This window comes from Aquila chrysaetos, chromosome 17 (assembly GCF_900496995.4).
Source record: "Aquila chrysaetos chrysaetos chromosome 17, bAquChr1.4, whole genome shotgun sequence".
NCBI lineage: Eukaryota > Metazoa > Chordata > Aves > Accipitriformes > Accipitridae > Aquila > Aquila chrysaetos.
The window spans coordinates 2,098,511-2,117,862 of NC_044020.1; the positions used below are offsets into that span (position 1 = coordinate 2,098,511).

General features: G+C 54.2%; 3 protein-coding genes across 5 annotated transcripts in view; 2 read left to right on the top strand and 1 right to left on the bottom strand.

Moving 5' to 3' along the window:
* DDX17 (DEAD-box helicase 17) overlaps positions 1–3,390 on the top strand; it is a 20,875-nt gene extending 17,485 nt beyond the window's left edge. The window contains exon 13 of the mRNA XM_030040696.2: positions 148–3,390. Coding sequence (XP_029896556.1) covers positions 148–671 — 524 coding nt within the window. The 3' untranslated portion in view covers positions 672–3,390. The remainder of the gene's footprint in view (positions 1–147) is intronic.
* KDELR3 (KDEL endoplasmic reticulum protein retention receptor 3) lies at positions 2,457–16,224 on the bottom strand. Of its 2 annotated transcripts, none has more exons than XM_030040705.2 (6): positions 16,062–16,224; positions 9,596–9,730; positions 8,658–8,758; positions 7,955–8,113; positions 7,380–7,632; positions 2,457–4,225 (listed from the first exon to the last, which is right to left on the bottom strand). In XM_030040705.2, the coding sequence occupies exons 2-6, from the start codon at positions 9,684–9,686 to the stop codon at positions 4,185–4,187; spliced, it is 645 nt and encodes a 214-aa protein (XP_029896565.1). In that variant the 5' UTR covers positions 9,687–9,730; positions 16,062–16,224; the 3' UTR covers positions 2,457–4,184. The 2 variants fall into 2 exon arrangements, with proteins under 2 accessions (XP_029896565.1, XP_029896566.1); XM_030040706.2 differs by lacking the exon at positions 16,062–16,224 and adding an exon at positions 9,932–10,307.
* Positions 4,235–19,352, top strand: part of KCNJ4 (potassium inwardly rectifying channel subfamily J member 4) — a 26,910-nt gene continuing 11,792 nt past the window's right edge. Inside the window, exons 1-2 of one of the 2 annotated variants that reach the window (XM_030040701.2) lie at positions 4,235–4,246; positions 18,965–19,016. The gene's annotated coding sequence lies outside the window, so the exon portion shown is untranslated. Of the gene's footprint in view, positions 4,247–15,257; positions 15,669–18,964; positions 19,017–19,352 lie in introns of those variants that run through there. The other variant, XM_030040700.2, reaches the window with a different exon arrangement.

Sequence of the window (19,352 nt, forward strand, 5' to 3'; positions counted from 1 at the left end):
GCAGGGAAGTTATAGTCAGTCAAAAGAACTTGCTCCTTCTGGCCCAAATTGTGGATGTAGGAGGGGGAGAAAGGGTGGTATAATTGTACCAGAGTTCGTTGTTTACGACTTGTTCGTGGTTCTAAATCTTAATATATCCATCGCCAGGAGGTCGTTCTCGTTACCGAACGAGCAGTTCAGTAAACAACCCTAACCTGATGTACCAGGAAGAGTGTGACAGGAGGCTCCGGGGAGTGAAAGAGGGCCGGAGAGACTCAGGTGGCTTCAGAGACCGTGAGCGTGGTGACAGTTATGCCAACGGAGCCAACAAGACCTATGGCAGTGCCTACGGGAGCCCAAATTCTGCTTTTGGGGCAGCACAGAGCCAGTATGGTTACACTCAAGGGAGCTATGGAGCAGCTGCCTATGGCACGAGTGGCTATGGCACTGCAGAGTACAGTGCTAGTGGCTATGGTGCCAGCACCACAGCTGCCACCGCTGGGAGAACCTCACAGAGCACTACCCAACAGCAGTATGCAGGGATGGTGGGGCGCTCGGGCCAGCAGCCACAGCCGCTCATGTCACAACAGTTTCCGCAGCCCCCTGCCACTAACGTGATGGGCTATATGGGACAGACTGCCACCTACCAGTATCCACCCCCTCCCCCGCCCCCTCCTCCCTCACGCAAATGAGACCACTTGCCCGCTGGCGACCAGTGTAGACCTCTTGCATTTAAAGGAACCTTTTCTTTCTCTTCTTTCCCATTGTGATGTCTCTCTCATGCAGGTTAGACTTAGAATTCACCATTCAAATCCCTCGAGCCCATCAAAAATGGCCCCCAGTCCACATTACTGACCCTGTCCTCTTTTTTTTTTCTTTTTTTTTTTTTTTTTTTTTTTTTTTAAGAGATATATATAGTTGACTGGAAAATTTATTATTTTTTGTCTTGCATGTTGAGGAAATTGGAAATTTTATTTTCTCTAAAAGAAATGGGTATAAGGCAGATAGGTCCCAGCTCGATCATCTTGGTGTCTAAGGTTTGTGTAAAAAAACTTGCTTTTGAGGGGAGGAAGTTTCTATTCTGTAACATGTTAACTTAATTTCAGGAAGTATCAAGAGAGGTGGGAAACTTTGGGGAGCCAAAAAGCACTTCATTTAAAATGATAAATGCAAGGGAGCAATGCTCACTTCTCCTAATCTTAATTTTTTTTTTTTTTAAATAGCTCACTATTATTGCTTGTAATCTTATCGTAGGTGACTTTCTATAGGAAAACTCTGCTCATTTGTCTGAGCTGGGCGGTGTTCAGAGTAATGCCCCAGTTACATTGGCGTTTTCTGCAGCTCTGGAAGCAGTGGCCCCATCTTCTGGTACCTGTAGCAGCCTGCAGTAGGGAAGTTGGGATTAAAACCCCAGTGTCAGAGACCAAACCTGTCTTGGGTTCGATACCTGAAAACCAGATAGTCACTGTAGCTACCGCTGTTATAATGTTTAGCCAAGTAAGTTCTTTCCCTACGATTGTTGAATTACAGCGTCGTGAACACGTGGAGCCTGGTTATCCTTAAATTAGTTTCTGCTCTCAAATTCCTATTGTTGAGTTTATTGAGAGAAGTCTTATTTGAGAGCCCAGAAACTAACCAGAACTGAGGTGATGAACAGCATATCTCGTTTGTCTGTCCTTTGTGAACAAACTACCTTTTGGCAAGGGGAATGTTCTGAATGCCGCTACACTGAATAAAATGTGACAGAGTTTTCCACACTTAAATTTAAGAGGTTTGAATAGGGTGGGCTGGGGGGGGGGGGGGTGCAAGGGGAGGAAGGGAGGAGGAGGAGATTGCCTGGAATCTCCTTTTCATGAGGTAAGCGGTGAGCTGATTAGTGCATCTTGATTCTGAAGCTTTATTTCTTTTGTACCTTGCTCTGACTATTGCTTTTTCTGGCTTTTGAGTGCATTTCCCTGCTCCATTGGTCCCTTTGAGCTGAGCTCTCGCAGGTAGGTAGCATTTTAGAAAATGTTAGAGAAGAGTGAAATTTTAGTAAATACGTAAATAAAACTTGTTTATTTTACAGGCTAAGGTGGGTGTGAGGGGGTTTCCCCTTTAGTAAAGCATGTTGTTGACTTGTTATTTCTAATACCAGACGGTTCAGAGACAGTAGATGTTAACAGGAGTTGGCTGCTCTTGATCTGATAATACGACAAAAGAATGGATACATTTCCTGGTTTGTGAGGCATAATCTTTGCATTATGAGAGTGCAGGGTTTTGTGTTTTGTTTTTTTTTTTCTGTTGGCATTCTTGCATATGGATGAACAAGACAGCCCACTCCTTCTGTAGCAGAGTGGAACTTCTTATAGCCCAGGAAAGGAGCTTGCTTATACAGAAATGACTTCTTTTTCTAATTTAATTTCTTCCCAGTGTAAAATTTTGGGGGATGAATGCGCTTTTTTTTTTTTTTTTTTTTTTTTTTTTTTTTTTTTTTGTGCAGTACACAGGTAGGTTGCTGACACAGAGGGAAAAGGGAGGGATCTTCGAGAACCTCGAGTCCCTCATCCCATCTTCTAATTCCAGTGCTTGGGCAGGAAGTTCCTTCGCTTGTGTTAAGTGAAAGCCAGAAGCATTTTGTTTATCCAGGCACTGACTGATTTGTCTTTGGCCTCCCTCACAAGCAAATGTAGAGCTCTTTTTTTTTCTTTTTTCTTTTTTCTTTTTTTTTTTTAAATTTGCGAGTTCAATGCAGAAATGTGTTTGAGGGGTGTAGGAGTAGGACATCTCGCTGACTGGCTTTAAAAAAGGGTCTCTGGACCGCCAAAGCTGCCTTATAGTCTGCTATAGCTTTCATTTCTTTTGGGAGGGACTTGTGCACATGTAAACATCTACGCCAAGTCTTGCAGTGCTTTATTGCCATTGAGGTCAGCTGAAGTCCAGGGTCTCTGTTCAGTTCAGAGTGTTAACCAGACTGTTGAATGCATAAATGCACCGTGGCATGTGCTGCCCCTGTCCCACCTGGTGCTCGCTGCTCTGTTCCATATACCAGCTGGAGGGCCCTTGTTGATAAAGCATTAGCGTCTAGTATTGTTTGCGTTGTTTTCAATCTGTAAAAGTTTGTGGGAGTGTCAGATGAGTTGGGTGTCTCCTCCCCTCCCACTTCCTGAAGCAATTTACTGTTTGGACTTCTCTGAACAATGGAAGGGTTAGTGGCTTTGTGTGGGATCAGCATCTTGTTTCACACACCTGCTGGTCTCTGAACACATTCCTGTTGTATTAATGAAGACTTGAATTGAGAGATTAATAGATCTGTGGTGTTCAGACACAGGATACTAAGAGCTATGTTACTATTCTTAGTTTGTAAATTGTCCTTTTGATACCATCTTGTTTTCTTTTGTAGGTATAAATAAAAACACTGTTGTCAATAAATTGTGAACTTTGTCTTTATTTTTAGAGTGTAAAGCTGTCTTTGACCCCGTTCTTCCCAGTTCTTAAAAAAAGTCAAATTCAAGGAGTTGGAAACACCTGTTGGCAACCCACTGAATTTTAATTGAAACAGTCCCCATTTGTAGAATACGAGGAACTGTCACTGAAAGTGAGCGAGCGGGGAGGATGTTTGAATACTTGTGGAATCGGAAGATTCCTGTCATTTGAAGGGAATGTATTGTTCCGGAATGTTAGAGGACCCGAATAGAATGAGGGTCAGGCAGAGTTAACTTTCAGGAGGATGTTAGTTCACACAGAGCCAACAGTTTGTAGTGTCTGCTGTTTCAGATGTGGCCACGTGTGAAATGGGTCAGTGGCCTTTGTATTTGTTATCAGACTTAATGGTACTATGTTCCCTTTCCCATAGGCGCTCGTTAAAGGGCTGAAGGTCTAAAGGTAATGACAATTTCCCTTACACTCCTTGTGCTGCCTCAGGGTCAAGGTAGAGGCGTGTTTTGGAGGTAGATGCTGGGAAGAGCCGGGAGAGAATAATTTGCGCTATTTCAGTATTGGCCAGCACTACTTACTAGCACCAAATTCAAGTAAGAAGAAATAAAAAAAATTGAGGGAAAGTCTCATGGATGCAAAGCGTATCAGCTTTCCAGGCCTTGTTGTCTTCCTGGCACTGGAGTAAAACTCGGCTGAACCATCCGTTTGTCAAAAAGGGCCAGGAAAGGAAAGCTGTGATCTTAAGAGCTTCATCTTTGGAATTTCTTGCATTGTCCGTGGAAACGTCTTCAAACAGGCATAGGAAGACTTAGCTTCTTTCCTTTTAGGACTGTGCAAAGAGAAAGAGAAGGTAAGGAACTTGGGGGAATTAAACTGTTTCATTGTTTCAACAAGTTAATTTTGGTTTTTTTTGAACTTGCTATTCAGAGTGCTAGATAGTGGGTTGCCAGGTTTGCAAGCGGCAATGAGATCATGGCTATCACATAGACCTCCTTGGGCATCCTCCATGTGCTACTATAGGCTGGTAGGAATAGAGCTGTGCTGTCTTCAGCTAACGCAACTGCTTGTCATCACTTACATCTATACTAACAGCTCCAGAGAATCCTGTTCATTGTGGAAGGAGAATTTAGCAAGAAGGGTAAAATTAAGGAATCCTGAGAACGGGAGAATTTGTGATCCTTAATGGGAGAGAAGCACTACAGAATTGTTTTTAAGGGGGAAACCACAACCTATTTGTTCTCCTTTATGCTAAAGGAAAAGGTTCTTGTTTCCTCTTCCATGGTTAGTTTTTCTTTTGCATAGACCCTCTTAATTTCCCCATTTTTTCTAGATGGTGTAGTATGGGGTCTACTGTGCTATCCCTAGTGCTTTCCCCCTCCTTTTAACAGAGAACACGGCCTGAATAAATAAATGGTCCGTGGCCAGACCCCCCTGAGCCTGCCCCATCTCGTCTGATCTGGAAGCTGGGATGGGAGGCCTCTTGGAAATAACCAGGGACCCTTAGGTGAGGTGGATGGAGAAGCGGCTGCCCTGGCAGCGTCGTGGTCAGCGGTGCAGAGTCCAGCTGTCGGTCTGGTACTGGTGCTGTACCCCGGGGGTGGGTGCCGGGGCCGGTACCGCTCAACGTCTTTGTTCGGTGCCAAAGGGAAGGGCAAAGTACGCTCTCGGTTATCTGCTGGTGATACGCAACGGAGGGGAGTGGCTGATAACGCCCGACGGGGTCGGAGGGAGCGCGCCGGGGTGGAGAAATGGGCTGGCGGGGACCTCGTGAAGGTCAGCAAGGGGCAGTGCCACGTCCTGCCCCTGGGGTGGAACAAACCCCTGCACCAGTACGTGCGGGGGGGCTGCTCAGCTGGACAGCGGTTTGGGAGGAAAGGCGCTGGGCGTGCTGGTGGGTGCCACGCTGAACACGATGTGCTCTCGTGGGCTGCGTCGCCAGCAGGTCGAGGGAGGTGGTCCTGCCTCTCTGCGTGGCCTTGGTGAGGCCACAGCTGGAGCGATGGGTCCAGCTCTGGGCTCCCAGTACAAGAGACGGGGACATAGTGGAGCAAGTCCGGAAAGGCCGCGAGGATGGTTAAGGGTCTGGAGCATCCGAAGAGACTGCTCAGCCTGGAGAAGGGTGAGGGGGATCTTGCCCATGTGTATAAACGCCTGATGGGAGGAGGAAAGGCGACAGACCCAGACTCCGCTTAGGGTGCGCAGTGTCGGGGCACGTGGCAATAGGAAATTCCACTTAAGAAAAAATTTTTTACAGTGAGGGTGGTCAGACAGCGGTACAGGGTGCGCAGAGAGGCTGCAGTGCCTCCGTCCTGGAGATGCTCAAAACCTGACTGGACAGGACCTTGAACAACCTGCTCTAGGTGATCCTGCTGCGAGCAGGGGGTGGATTAGATGATTCCCCCCGGTTGGTCCCAACCTCAGCTGTTCTGTGAAATACAAGCTTGTGGGAGCTGAAAGCTTCCTCGGAATATCTTTCAGGTCCTTGTGTTAAAGAGAAAGGAGCTTATCTAGTTTTGAAAACAAGATAAAGAGAAGTTGCATTCTATAAAAATCCCTTTACAATGCTTTGGTATAGGCTCTGAAGTCTTATTAAATACATTTCTTTATATAACACATTTTTGCTTTTTTTGCAGCATCGCTGCCCTTTTGTCTGAGCTCTTCGGTGTTAGATATGTTTTGAAAAGATGGTTTTTTGCAAGAGTGTAAGAGATGCAACCTGCTATAATATTGCTGGCTTTTGTAAATGACTGCAAAGCATTTGCATATCTTCAGACACCTTTTGTCTCCCATGATTCAGAACATTTGTATAAAGGGGGGGGAAAGCAATTCTCTTCCTGCTGCGATGTCCCAGGGACAAATGTTTTTTCTTCTGCCTCCTGTATCATCTAAATTTTGCAGCTCTATGACTAACGATGCGAGACTGAAAGCCAGCAGTTGTTTTTTTCCCCCCTTTTGTTCCACCATCCCCAACTACAAAGGGTATGGATTTCTCACAAAATACAGGACACAGGACGCATGAACTGAGCGAAGCTAAAATGGGAATTAGTTTAAAAAAAAAAAAAAAAAGGAATTGACGTAGAGCACCTTGATGGCAGTTTCACAAAGTACTTTTCTGGCTACAAAAATGTTTTAATGACGGAAGGAAGTCTTCATCTGCCAAGGCCAGCCACCTGCTCAGTGCTCCTGTCACCTCTCTGTCAGCAGGTATATTGCATGAACCTAACAGAGATTCATCCCTTGAAACATTAAATGCAGGCCATTGCTACTGCTTTTGGCAGACTAATTTGGGAATGTGAAGAAGGAAGAAAATATTTGTTCACTTGGCTAGATTTCATCAAATTCCATCCTCCTCAACAGAAAAGTGTTTCAAAGCATACTTCAGCCTCAGCAAACCACAGCGTGTTCTGCTGGATTTTATGCCCTTGATACACTCGTTAGCTCTGGTATGTAGCCATTTACCAAAGCACAGCGCTGAAGTCGAAGGGGTATCTGATTTTGGGATACAGAAAGGGGTGTCTTGTCCTTGCAGCTGCCCATCTTCCTACAGAATCAGTTCTTGAGCATGTTGCATCTTTTCCATCAAAAGAAAAAGTAGGCTTAATAATATCTCCATATGTCTGTGGTTGCTTTCTCAGGTACATTCTCTGCCTACAGCTATTTTTTTTTTCCCCTCAGAGTTTTTTTGTGTGATTCATAATCTTTCAAGATGTATGTAGAATTGAATATACCTCAATTCCCAAGGTGGGGTTAAACTAGGCTTAGCTCTAGTTTAATTTCTGCTTTGTTTCACATGCACATCTAGAGCCTTAGAGCAGAGATGCTCACTTGCATTCAACAGATAAGTTATTTAAACTGGATTTTAGGTGGATAACATGCATCGCAAATACAGCAAAGAATAAAATCACATAAGGATTAATGTGTGGCAACCTGCAGCTCCACCGTACGTTGCAAGAGTGCTGAATGAACGTTTCAAATTTACCTACCTTTGGTAACGTAGAGATAGAAGAAGTCACAGTAGAAGATGGTTTGTACCACCCCGGAAACTACAGCGATCTGGTCGTAGAAATTTTCCGTGTAGTAACGCCAGACCCAGTTGGCAATGTAGAGAGCGCGGTAGAGGCCCAGGAAGAAAAGGTAGTGCGTCGTGATGGTCTCTGCTTCCCCCGTCTTGCTGATCATGAAGAGCTGAGGAAGGATAGCCACGGACTCCAGGTAGATGGAGAAGGTCCAGAGTATCTGTGAGATGCAAAATGAAGGCAGTGGAGAGTCTTGGTGCTGGTTAATATGCGTTAAGACCCAAAGCTTTTCATTTGGCAGAGCACCGATGTGCAAGCAGGTTGAGTGGTGCTGCTGGAGTTGGGGAAAAAGAGCCTGCTGTGCTGGAACTGAGAGGAGACAGCGCTGAGCTGCTCTATAGATGGTACGGTCTTCAAGGCCTGCCAACCTTGCCTTTCCTGCCTGCTTTTGCTGTTAAAAATCTCAGCTGTTCAACATGCTGCTCACTCTGCTGCCTGGTGTCAGGCTGCTGCTTCCCATTCCTGCCTCAGGTTTTCCTTACCTCCAAGGGGGTGAAGCTGTGGTTCTCCAGAAACGACAGGCCTGTGACAGGGACCAGCAGGAACTCGAGGCGAAAGGAGTCATTCTCGCTGTCAAACGTTTTCCGGAATTTCACGTAGATCATGTACACGGTGATGTAGGCACATATCAAAAAAATGACCTGGGGGAGGGAAGGGAGATGGCGAGACCTTACCTGCAGTTCCACCTTCTGTGCTTGAGGAGAGGACGGCTTTGCTAAAGTCAGGGATCTGTTAACCCGGTTCTGGTGGGGCTGTGCCAGGGTGAGATAGTGGTGAATGCTTTTTTTGCGCTGGCTTGTGGATTGACTTCTGCTGGAGATAGTCCAGCGGTCAACTAAAGATGGCCTCACCATGAGGATCACGCTTGTTTGAGCCTCTAGGGCTCTGTGTAGAGGCTGGCTTGGTGGCAACCATCTGTTAACACTCCTGCAGTGCCAGGGCACCCAGACTCGATTCACGGCGTCTCGTTCTGGTTTTGGTGGTACTAAATGTGACGGGTGGGCTCAGCTTGCTCACTGACTATGGTGAGGGGTTTTTTTGGTCAATGGAGGGCCAGTGACAGCAAAGGAAGCATCTTTATCCACCCTTCCTGGCTGAAAAACTTAGTGACTGCATGCCCTCACCTCCCCGAGAAGCCACGGCGAGCTGAGGGGAACCTCTGTTTCTGCACTGCCCTCTCCTTACCTTCATCACAGTGTTGTAGACGGAGATGAAGGTCGTGAACAGGTCCAGATAGCGGGTTGTGAAGACGAGGGCGAAAAGAATCTGACTCTTCCCGGAGATACCTGGCGAAGAAAGGAAGGTAAAGCAGATGAGAGGAAGGTCCCTTAGGATGGTGGTTTCCCCTCACGCCTTCTTTGGAAGTGGTTGTATGTACACACGTTGCTGGGTGGGCACATTCACCCCTTTGGCCAATACTGTCACCAAAACGCCTTTCTGTTCCCTCCCTCGCCCCCTCCGCCTGCCCACCTCGCCAGGGGTTGTGTGATGTGACATCTGCCGCGCGAGGGAAGAGCGGCGGGATCAGGGACCAGCCCAGGGACACTGATGGAGCTTAGTCATCGCTGGCAGGGAGATGCCGTCCGAACCACCCATTTCTCTACCTGTGATAACGGCCACGGTGCTGCAGCCCAGCCCCAAAGGCTCTTGGGGAGGAAACCATGAACTCTGAACAAAGTCCTCCTGTGGGAAGCTGCTGCCCTGATTTCCTCGCCCAGGGACGGGGCAGCCTCTGGTACCTGCCCACCCGCTGGCAGAACCTCCGACCTAAAGCAGCTTTCTTTCCGGATTGTCAGTTTTGGTGCCGCCACAACTTCTTGCACTCATTTTCCGACTCCCTCCGGCCTTGCTGCCTTCTCCTTCGCTTCACCGCCCCGAGACCATCACCTGCCCGAGGCCGTGCGCCTTGCCACATCACATCCTTCCAACACAGCCCTCTCGTCCTGGCACGGAGACCTCCCGGAGGAAGAGGATGCTTTCCTCTGAAGAGCCCGCTGGAGAGGGCTGCCAGCTTGTGAGGGCTGTTGCCAGCCTTCTCAGTACCCGTTTTCCTTGCGCCCCTCGCCGAGCCACCCTCCAAGAAGAGCCCCCCCCCTCCTTTCCCGGGGCGTGGGAGCACTCACCGGCGCAGGACTTGGACTTCAGGATCTTCAGCAGGAGGATGATGATGGCCAGCAAGTGGGAGATGTCCCCCAGGATGCGGAAGACGTTCATGGTGCCGGGGGGGCTCGTCTGGGCCGAAGGGAGCGGGGTGCTTTCTGCGGGCAGGGAAAGTGAGAACAGGGAGGATTTCCTCCCCGAACCTCGATCGAGCAAACGCTTTCCTCCAGCTCAACTTTCCTTTTCCCACAGTTACAGAGCCCTCTCTTCTGGCAGAGAAAAGTTCAGGCTCCCCTCTCCCCTGGCTGCGAGTGCCTTTCCCCTGGCAGGCTCTCAAGCTGGATGTCTCCCTTGCTTACTTTTCCCCCAAGGTGGATTTTTCTCTCTCTCCTCTCCACCCCAGGGCCTTCCTTTCCCTGCGCGAGGCCGAAAGTTGGGGTTTGTCGCCTGGGGAGCCCCAGGCTGAGCCTGCTGAGCAGCCCCGAAGCCAGCGCTGGGTGACGGTGACGTGGCTCCTGGCTGGCCGGGGAGGAGAGAGAGGAGGAGGCGGAGGCGGGAATAACTGCGCTATTTTTCCCTTTTTCTTTTTTTTCCCCTTCCTCTTTTTTCTTCCTCAACTTGTCTCAAGTTACACGCGGAAGCGTTGTTAAAAGGGAAAAGGCAGAGGGAAAGGGATCCCCATCCTCTGGCCTTGGGGATGCACCCTCCTGCGAGGAACAGGCTTTCCAGGGACATTCCCTGTGGGTGCATTAACCTCTGTCCTGCTCCCAGCCGGCAGCCTCCTGCCCTCTGCCCTTCCCGTCCCCGTCCCACCTCTAGCACCTTCTCCCCGGTGCTCCACCTTGTCTGCTGGAGCAAATGAAAAAGCAGGGAGAAATCTGAATTATCGGGCTGCTGTGTCTATATGTCACACCCCACTTCCACAGTGGGTCACACACAGCCATTCCCCGGCAGCACTCCTGCCTTCCGTGTGCTGTCTGGAGCGGTGTGGATCCCAGTGCTCAGCCCTGGAGGAAAGAAAAGATTCTCCCAAGGGCTGGTTTGAGACAAACTTTGCTGAAAATATTAATCCTGGATTCCTGCAATTGGATTACAAACAACGTAATACACGTGTTGAGTGAAAAAAGCACATAGATGCTGCTGGTTTTATAGATTTAACAGAAAGGAGCTTAGTAGTGATGGTTATAAAGTTTTAATATATTCAAAACCAGCCCCAGGTGATCAGCTTGGTTGAGATAAACCTTGTCCTTGCAGCAGCGGTTACGCAGGGAGGTCTCATGGCAGCGGTGGGGTGACCTCCGCATCAAGGCAGGGCCATTAGATATTCATTATCTAATTGCTAATGTAAAGCCGCTTTAATACAACCAAATGGATGTTTTAATTTGTCACCTCGTCCCTGAGCAAATCACATCTGGCTGTAGGTCTAATTTGGTTACTCGAGGGTTGCGTGATCCCGCCTGCTCTTGCCGCGGGGCCGGCTCCGGCTGTCCCCCTCCCTGTCCCCAGCCGTCACCCGCAGCCGTCTCCTCCGCATCTCCCTCCGTCCTTATGGGCTCGCTTGGAGTAAAATCCTTAATGATTAAAGTGTAAAAATATTATTCCTGGTGCTTACTGAGAGGACTAACAAATCTATTAGCATCACCGGATTCCTTTCTGAATACATTTGCATACATTTCCTCCCTGCCCATTAGGCTGGCTGCCGTGTTTTCCCACTCTGCAGCTCCAGCACCTGCCGCACCGGGCTTTTCCAGCCGCGTTCCCAGGCTGGGCTGGAAAACACCCGCTTGGCCCCGTGAAACCAGGGAGAGCCCTGCAGGGCACCGAGGCAGAGGTCGGTGCGGTGGGAGAAGAGCGGGTTAGAGCAAGGTTGAGCGTTGGCAAAGGAGCGTCGGGGGTAGGGACTGGCTGAAATCGGGTTTCCAGCCGTCGGAGCGGAGCTGCCTGGGCTTTCAGCAGGGCTCTGCAAGGCCATGCAGGTGCTGGCAAAAGCCAAGCCCCAGCCCTGGTGGCCCAGCAGGTCCCTGGCGTCCCAGGTCCTTTTGCAGATGGGCAGAGAGAGGTTTGAGCCGTGGAGTGGGGATGGGACGTTTCAGGGGGACGGATTTAGGGTCCTCTCTACTGACAGATCCCCTTCCGAGCCCCCAGGGCACCATGTCTGAGAGCCTTCATCATCCTCCTGTCCCTCCGCTCCTCTTCGCAGCTTCTTGTCCCACCCAGGGGATGAAGCCTTCTGTGGAAAGGTAAGACTGTTGTGGGTGGCAAAGGTTTATCCTCTTCATCTTGCACCTTCCCAAAAAGAGCTGATCGGCCCCAAGCCACGGCATTATCTCCTGCCGTGGTACCAGGAACCGCCAGCTGAGGTGACCATCAGAGGGACTTCATGGGAGCAGCCCAACCGAGCTCACCCAGCTGGGACACGGTGGTGGGGCTGGGTTCTCCCCATGGGACATCCCTGCGGGCATGCGAGAGGGCCATGGCAAAGCGGCCGGGAGGGCGAGGGGCACCCGGGCACTTAGAGAAGGAAAAACTGGCACACGAAGTGGGAGCAAGTAAAAATAAACCTTTCCCTCCTCCCTCCCTGCCACAACACGAAGCGCCTTGCACCGGGTGTCTCCCTGCCTCCCGAAATAATGTTGGGTGCTGCCACCGCCCCGCACGGTGATGCTCTCTCCATGCCTCCCGTTTCCATGGCGACCGCAAGGAATGTCGCCAGGGTGACAGGGAGGCGAGCGAGCTGGGATTTGGCATTAAAAACGAGAATTTGGGGTTGTTGGGTTTCTTTTTTTTTTTTTTTTTTTTCCTTTTCCCCCCTTTAGTTCTATTTTTGGGTTTCCCTCTCTGCCTTCGCTGGTCTGCGAGGCTCCTTCTCCTGCAGAGCCCCTGGGCCAGGCGGCAGCAGCTCCGCCGAGGGCCCTTCCCCACCGCCGCCTGTCCTGCGAGGCGATGGCGATGGCACGAGAACAGGGGTGAAAGGGGTTTCCTTCTCCCTAAAGCATTTCTTTCCAGCCACCAGGAAGGCTTCTGTGCTTCTGGCCCTGGAGGTGCTCGGCCGGGAGTCCCCCTCCATTTCTGCTGCAGGCTGTGGCTCAGGTCGCGTTCAGACCCCCCAGAAGGGTGGGCAGCCCCCGGGATTCATCCCAGAGCGGTCCCGGAGAGGGAAGTGATTCAGCATTCCTGGAGGGCCTGGGGAACGCGGTGGGGTTGAGCATCATGGGCCACCTCTGCCTCTCGCCACCTCTGCCCCCGTCACCAGGACAGCTCGGCCGGGGCAGTCCTGGAGCACTGGGGACAGAGATGGGACGGTCGGAGGAGGATGGCAGAGGGAGCCTGGCAGGTGCCAAGGAGTCCAAAACTGTGTTGTCTGGTTTAAACACTCGAAGTCAGACCTGCCCAGGGCAGAGAAGGCTTGAGGGTTCATGCTGGCTTAGCTGGTGCGGCAGGAAAGCTGGACCATAGGTGCCCAAGCAGGGGCTGCTGGCATGGGGGTTGCGCTTGTCTTCATCCCCAGGCAGGAGAGGGGTCAGGGCAGTGCTCGCTCACCTTCCCAGGAGCTCTGCTTCCCCCTTCATCCCTCTCCATTCCTCCCTCCATCCATCCCTCCATCCCTCTCCATCCACCCCTCCAACCATTCCTCCATCCATCTCTCCATCTCTCTTTCCTTCCTTTCCTCCACCCCTCTATCCATCCCTCCACCCTTCCATCCCTCTGCCTCCCTCATCCCCACAGCAGCATCAGGAAAGGTTGGCGGAGTGGGGCTATTTTTGGGAGCGTCTCCCTGGCAACGGCTGCCACCACCGTCTGTGGTGGCTTTTCCATAGGTGCTAAAATATTCCACGCTTCTTATTAAAGACGGTGCCGGTGGAGACGGGCGGGGGTGGCGAGTGTGAGCCACCCTGCTGCCGGGGCCGGCGGGCCTGGGACGGCCAGGGCACGGCACCCCAGGGGCACAAGGACAGCGAGGGGCTGGTGGCATCCTCGATGCAACGTCCCCGTGTCCCTCCTGGTGGCCCCGGCCGTGCCGGCTGCCTCTTGGCCGCCCCAGGATGCCGCGCCGTGCACGAGGTGCAGCTATTCATCCTTTTGCTGCCCAGGTGGAGGGAAACACGGCGAGGTCTCGGGGTGGGGGGAGCCGGCGATGAGGAGCAAAAAGCAGAGAAGTTGAAACTCAACCTGAAGCCGAGGTGGTTCCAGGGGTGTGTGGGTCCCTGGCGGCTTCGCCTGCCCTGGGAAGGAGCAAGATGTTGCAGCAGCATCTTCATCCTTTACCGCACAGAGGGAAAAGGCCTGTCACCGTGCCAGAGGACCGATTTGCCATGGGGCACCTGTGCAGCTCCCAGCCGGTAGCTCTTGGGAAGCAACCCCATGGGTCCTGGGGACAGGGCTTTTGGGAAAGCAAGTCCCTCCCCAAACCTGAACAAGTTCTCCATAGGGACAGCTGCAGAGGGGATGGAGGGAGCAGGCTGGCTCCGCTCCATCAGGCGCTGCGGCACCCCAGGACCCCCCATCCGAGCAATGGGGAGCAGCCATGGGTGGGCTGGGGTGAGCCGGCTGGTGCAGGAGGCTGACGCGTTCCCCGTTTGCAGCTGCTCATCTGCGTGGAGAGCTACTAAAAATACCCTCTGCTTCCCCTGGGGTGGCTTTGCCAGGTGAGAGCGGGCTGCGCTCGCCGCGGCGGTGCTCGCCGATGCTGGCGGGGGACGGCGGTCCCCGCAGTGTGTTGTGCCAGGGGACATCCTGATCCTGGGATGGTTTTGGGAGGGAGGGTCATGATGGTTGCAGGATTGGGACCCAAGGGATGCTCAAAAAGTGGGTTTTTTTGATCTTTTTTGACTTTCCAGTGCAGGTCTTAATGCTGGGGATGGCAGATGAGACACTGAGATGGAAACCCTGCCGGCCTGGTGTGGGGCTGCCCCCCCGGGAGCCCGTGCCTACAGCCGCTGCCTGCGGGGTCAGGGCTCTCTTCAGCCTCTGACTTTGCTGCCGCAAGGTCCCCCGGCCCCTCGCCTTGCTGCCAAGAAGCGACCTCTTCAAAGCCCCTGAGATACTGCTGGCCGTGGAGACCCAGGGATGGTTTCTGGGACAGGTTTCCTGGCAGGATGGCCGTGCACCATCCTGGAGCCCCGAGGACGGATCCATCCTTGCTCACGCTCCCATCCCCGGCATCGCCTGTCCTGGCAGGACGGCCCCAGCACCGCAGGGTTGGGGAGGCCGGGCTGTGGACGCAGGGAAGCAATGTCCCACGGCAAATGCTCTGCACAAGCCGGGAGAGCCTGGTCCTTCCTCGGGGCGAGGTGTCAGCCCAGCACCCCAAATCCAGGCGGGGGAAAAAAAAAAAAACCCCAACCAAACCCCCGACAGTGGATATTTCAGCCCCTTTGCGCCAGCCCAGCGGGAGGATTCGCCTCCCCGGGGGCATCCAGTGACCCCACCGTCCCTTTCCCGCTGCCGATGGTTGCGCTCTCATCTCCCCCATGGCAGCTCCGCAGCGGTGCCTCCGCGGCTCTGAGCTCACACGCGAGGATGGGCTAAAGTAGCGGAAAGCTGTTGGATCCTACCACAGAGTTACTGACTTCTCAGCTACAGACTGCATAGCAATCAGCGAGGGGGAGAGGCAGCCAGGGAAAGGGAGCGGAGCGCAAAGGGAGGAAGAGTGGAAGGGAGAAGGGGGGATTTGGGGGACTAGAGCAGGGGGGGCAGCGAGGGGTACGGGTGAATAATGCCAGGGAAGGAGGGAGCCAGGCAGGAGGGGGAGACCTGAACCAGTCGGCGAGCCACGAAGGCACATCAGTGCTCCGTGGGATGGACGTTCCCGGGAGTGAAAAATTCTGAGGAGAGGCAGAGGCAGGAGGAGAGCGCTGGCGTGGGCAGGGCAGAGTTAGGAGAGGAGCGGGTCGTTGTGAAGAAGTAGCTCCTTGGGTCGGGGAGGGGGGGGGAAACCCCAAGCCGGAGGCGAGTGAGGGCTGCGGAGAGACCTCCCTGATTCCTCCGGTCCGGCTGAGACATTTCATGGTGAGATGGAGAAACCGGCCGCTTTCCCCTTCCTCTGATGTTGGCTCGGCACGGCTGGAGCAGGCGGCAGCCCTCGGCAGGACCCGGGTAAGAGGCGGTGCCGGGGCACGCTGCTCCCTTCACCGGCATGAGACTGGGAAGGGTTTTTTGGTTTTTTTTTTTTTTTTCCTTCGGAAAATAATGCATTGTTTCATCTGCGCTCGCTCAGAGGAACAGCTATAAATATAACTTAGGGAGAGATGCGTGGCTTCATGTGAGTGTGCCAGCATAAAGTTGCCGGTGTGTATGGCGTATGCACATACGGCTACTGGGGCAGCTGCCGGCCGAGGGGCAGGGGTGGGTACCTGCCTGTAAACCTCCCCAACTTCCCTCTCTGCCCCTCGCCACCCTGACTTTGGTCGCTTTGCAGGTAACTTCTTCATTTTTTTGGCTCCCCGTGTTTCCTTAGCACCTTCTCGCCCGGGGCTGGGTCCCGCTTACCTTTTGTTTCTCTTGCTCTATGCGGGTGATGGTCTCGGCCAGTTCCCGGAGAAGAACGGAGCTGGAGACCCGTTCTGCAAGTACTAGGGCACAACCGGGGCTGAAGCAGCCATGTTGGCTCTCCCGCTGCCCGTGGAGCTTTTCGGGCTCCAGATCTGCCCCCCTCTCCCTTGCCTTCCAGCTCTTCTAGTCCCAGCATGGCTGATCCTGCTGGTGGTGGTCCAACATCCCCCAGACAGACATGGTGCAAAGGGTCTTCTGGCTACTGGGCTTGGGTGAAGGGGCTCAGGAGGAAGGCATGAGCAAAATGCCAGAGAAACTCTGCCTTTGCTCCCTGTTGGCAAGGCCGGCATCCCCACCGAGGCGGGAGTGGACGAGCAGGTTTGCATGGTGCAGGCAGGTCATCCCTGGTGCCACCTTCAGCCCCCGATGCCCTCCCTCCTGGGCAAATCACCTGGAGACCACCAAATCCCTCTGCCAAGAGCCTGGAGTCTCCCGTCCCCACCGCCCAGCCCCGGCTCCATCCGTGGCAAAGCAGACGGCAGCTCTGGGGCCTCTCCCTTCTCCTCTTCCTCCCTTTGGGGAGGGATGCTGCGAAGGGCAGACAGTGACAGCGCCCGCGGGGGACGCATGGCGGAGGTGACATGGCTCCAAGACTACCCTCAACCCCCGCTTTGTGCCCTCCTCGGCTTCTCGGGAGGAGGCGTCCGCAGGAGGTGGGAGGTGTGGAGAGGGACCCGGGGTTTGGGGTCACCCGCAGCCCAGGAGGGGATGGCGGGGTATGCGGGGAGCACACCTTGCTGAAGACGTGGGGACGTGCCCCCTCTCTGTTCGCCATCCGAAGTGCTGCCCAGAGATGCCCGAGTCACCCTGGCACGTGGCCACCCCTGTTTGTAGCCACTGACAATAATAATAATAAGTACAGGGGAAATATGTGCCTTAGGAGGGAAACGCGAGCCTGGTGGGGACAGGGTGGGGAAGGGGAGGGATGGCGAGGATGGCCATGGACAGGATGAGCTGGAGAGGGCTGATCCAGAGGGAAGTGGGGCTCCCTCCCTCTCCTCCACCTTTCTCCTCTTCCATCTCTCCCTCTCCTTGGGTGCCAAGACCAAGTGCCACAATGTGCGGGGGGCTGGCAGCGGTCCTTGCCCCTCGCAGCCCCCCACTATGGTTTGCGCGGAAAGCGAGGATGTGGCCGGGGAAGGATGGAGTTACCTGGCAGGATGGGTCCCCGCTGGCCCCTCTGGCTGCTTGGCCACCCCCAGCTCGGCCACCGGCCACCACCCTGGGAGCGGCTGCGTTTTTGGGGTGGTATCACCGTCAGGAGGGTGCCAGCAAAGGGGAGGAGGACACACTGATGGATACCTGCGCCCGCCGCGCGCTGACATCAGCGCAGACGCAGAGCGGAGCGGTTAATGGCAATCTGCCCTCAGCAAGTTCCCACTGTCCTGTCTCGTTATTGCGCTGGGTTGGCTTAACCCGACAGCGCGGCCGGGGATCAATAGATGGATGCTCGCGTCTTAGCGATCGATCCCTTACTCACACGCGCGGCTCCCCAGCCTCCCGCTGGCGCTCGTTTTTCTGTGAATGGTAAGGACCGAGCGAAGCCGTCTGCGCTTGCCTTGCAGCGCTGTGAAACCGCGTCGGGCTAAATTCGTGTTCCTCGACGGCGCTGCTCCTGTGCCCCTCACCGGGGCGGAGCGGCCTCATATGGAGCCCCTGGAGACACCGGCACTGGTTTTCCTATCCAAACAAGGTGGCTTTACTGGGGATGGTCGGTCTTGAAGCCCCTCCTTGGGAGAGATGCTGATCCTCCAGCAGTGGGGGGCTCGGGATGGGCAGGGGCTGCCTTTGGGCTGGTTCTCGCCTTTAGACCTCTCAGGCTTGTTCTCCAGCAGTGCCGGTGGTGCCGTGGGCCAGGCAGACAAGGGATGGGAGCCGGCTGCAGCGCGACCCTGTCCCGACTGCCCCAGAGACCCACGTGCCTCCATGCCCGTCCTCTCGGGAGCCTGGTGGCAGGCAGCTTGCCCGCAGGGCCAGTTTCGGGATTCACCCACCGGTGCATTTGGGGAGGAGATGCCACCTGGGGCTCAGGTGAAGATCTCTCCCTGGAGATGAAGGAGCGGAGGATGGAGGACAAGGTACCCCACGCCGCTGGCCGGGGACTCCTGCCGTCGCTCTGCCGGCGCCTGCGCCATCCCCTGCCACCATGGCGGCGGGCCTGCCCCTCGCAATCTGGACGGCTGTTTTATTTCTATGGCAACATTTCTCCCGAAACACTTCAGAGGGAGCCTGGTGCTGTGCGAAAACAAGGGAGGCAGCGTCCCCCCCACTCTGTCCCCTGCGAAAGGCTGGGAGAAAAGACCCCGACACCTCTCCTGCCTCCCTCCTCACCTCCCTCCCTGGCAATCGGCACCACCGCTGGTGCGACGAGCTGCCTGCCTCGTCCCGTCTGCATCTCCGCCGCCTGTTCTCCCTTCCCCTGCCTTCATCTTTGCTCTCCCCTCTCCTCTCGCCCTTCTCCCTTTCTGTGCCAGGCCACAGCGTTTGCTGGCAGCCGGCTTAGGCACCCGCGCAGAGGGGCCGGCCGAAAAGAGACTTATAGAAAGAGGACATCAAAAGCGACTCTGCTATAGAGGAGGGTCAAGCAGCCCCTATAGCCCCATGAGAGCTGTATAGATTGGCCCCGCCAGCAGCACGGTGAGCGCGGGGGGCTGAAGGGCACCGGGGACCCCAGAGGTTGGGCAGGCAGGCGCTTCATCCCTCCGAAAAGCTCGATGGCATTACGAAGAGGCGGTGCCTGCCACGGGACCAGACCCAGCGTCCCCAGAAGTCCTCTCCTCTCCCGTCTCCCGTCGTTCCCACCACCAAGAAAGCACCTTGTGCCTGGAGCGGGGGGGGAGGCGACCAGGCAGAAGCTGCGGGCAGCCCCCAGTGCCAGCGGGCCGGAGGCAGGTGAGCAGGCAGGGTGCCAGCGGGAGCGAGCATCGCAGCCCGCAGGAGCAGGGGTATTCGGCAACCCGTAATGATGGCGGTGGCGGCGGGGGGGGGGGATATCGGAGGCATAGCGGCGTGCAAACATTCCGCCGTGTCCCGCTTTGCACCCTTTTCCCCCTGGAGCAAGGGGGCAGGGGAAGGAGAGGGAGACGGTCCTCCGTGCCGCTGGCGTCAGGCAGCACTTAGGCTTGATGTCTTTCAGGTGCATTTGGTTAACTGGACCAAGCAAGTCAGCAGACTTGTAGTGAAATAGTCGATCCGCTCTTGGCGGGAGTGCGGTTTTGGAGCTTACCT

Bases quoted from the DNA above. Each gene is read 5' to 3' on its own strand.
- KDELR3 (XM_030040705.2), bottom strand. From the start codon at position 9,686: ATGAACGTCTTCCGCATCCTGGGGGACATCTCCCACTTGCTGGCCATC. The intron at 7,633-7,954 runs GTAAGGAAAACC...TGCATCTCACAG, and splicing joins ACAGCTTCACCCCCTTGGAG to ATACTCTGGACCTTCTCCAT. The intron at 4,226-7,379 runs GTAGGTAAATTT...CTCTTTGCACAG, and splicing joins CTATCTCTACGTTACCAAAG to TCCTAAAAGGAAAGAAGCTA.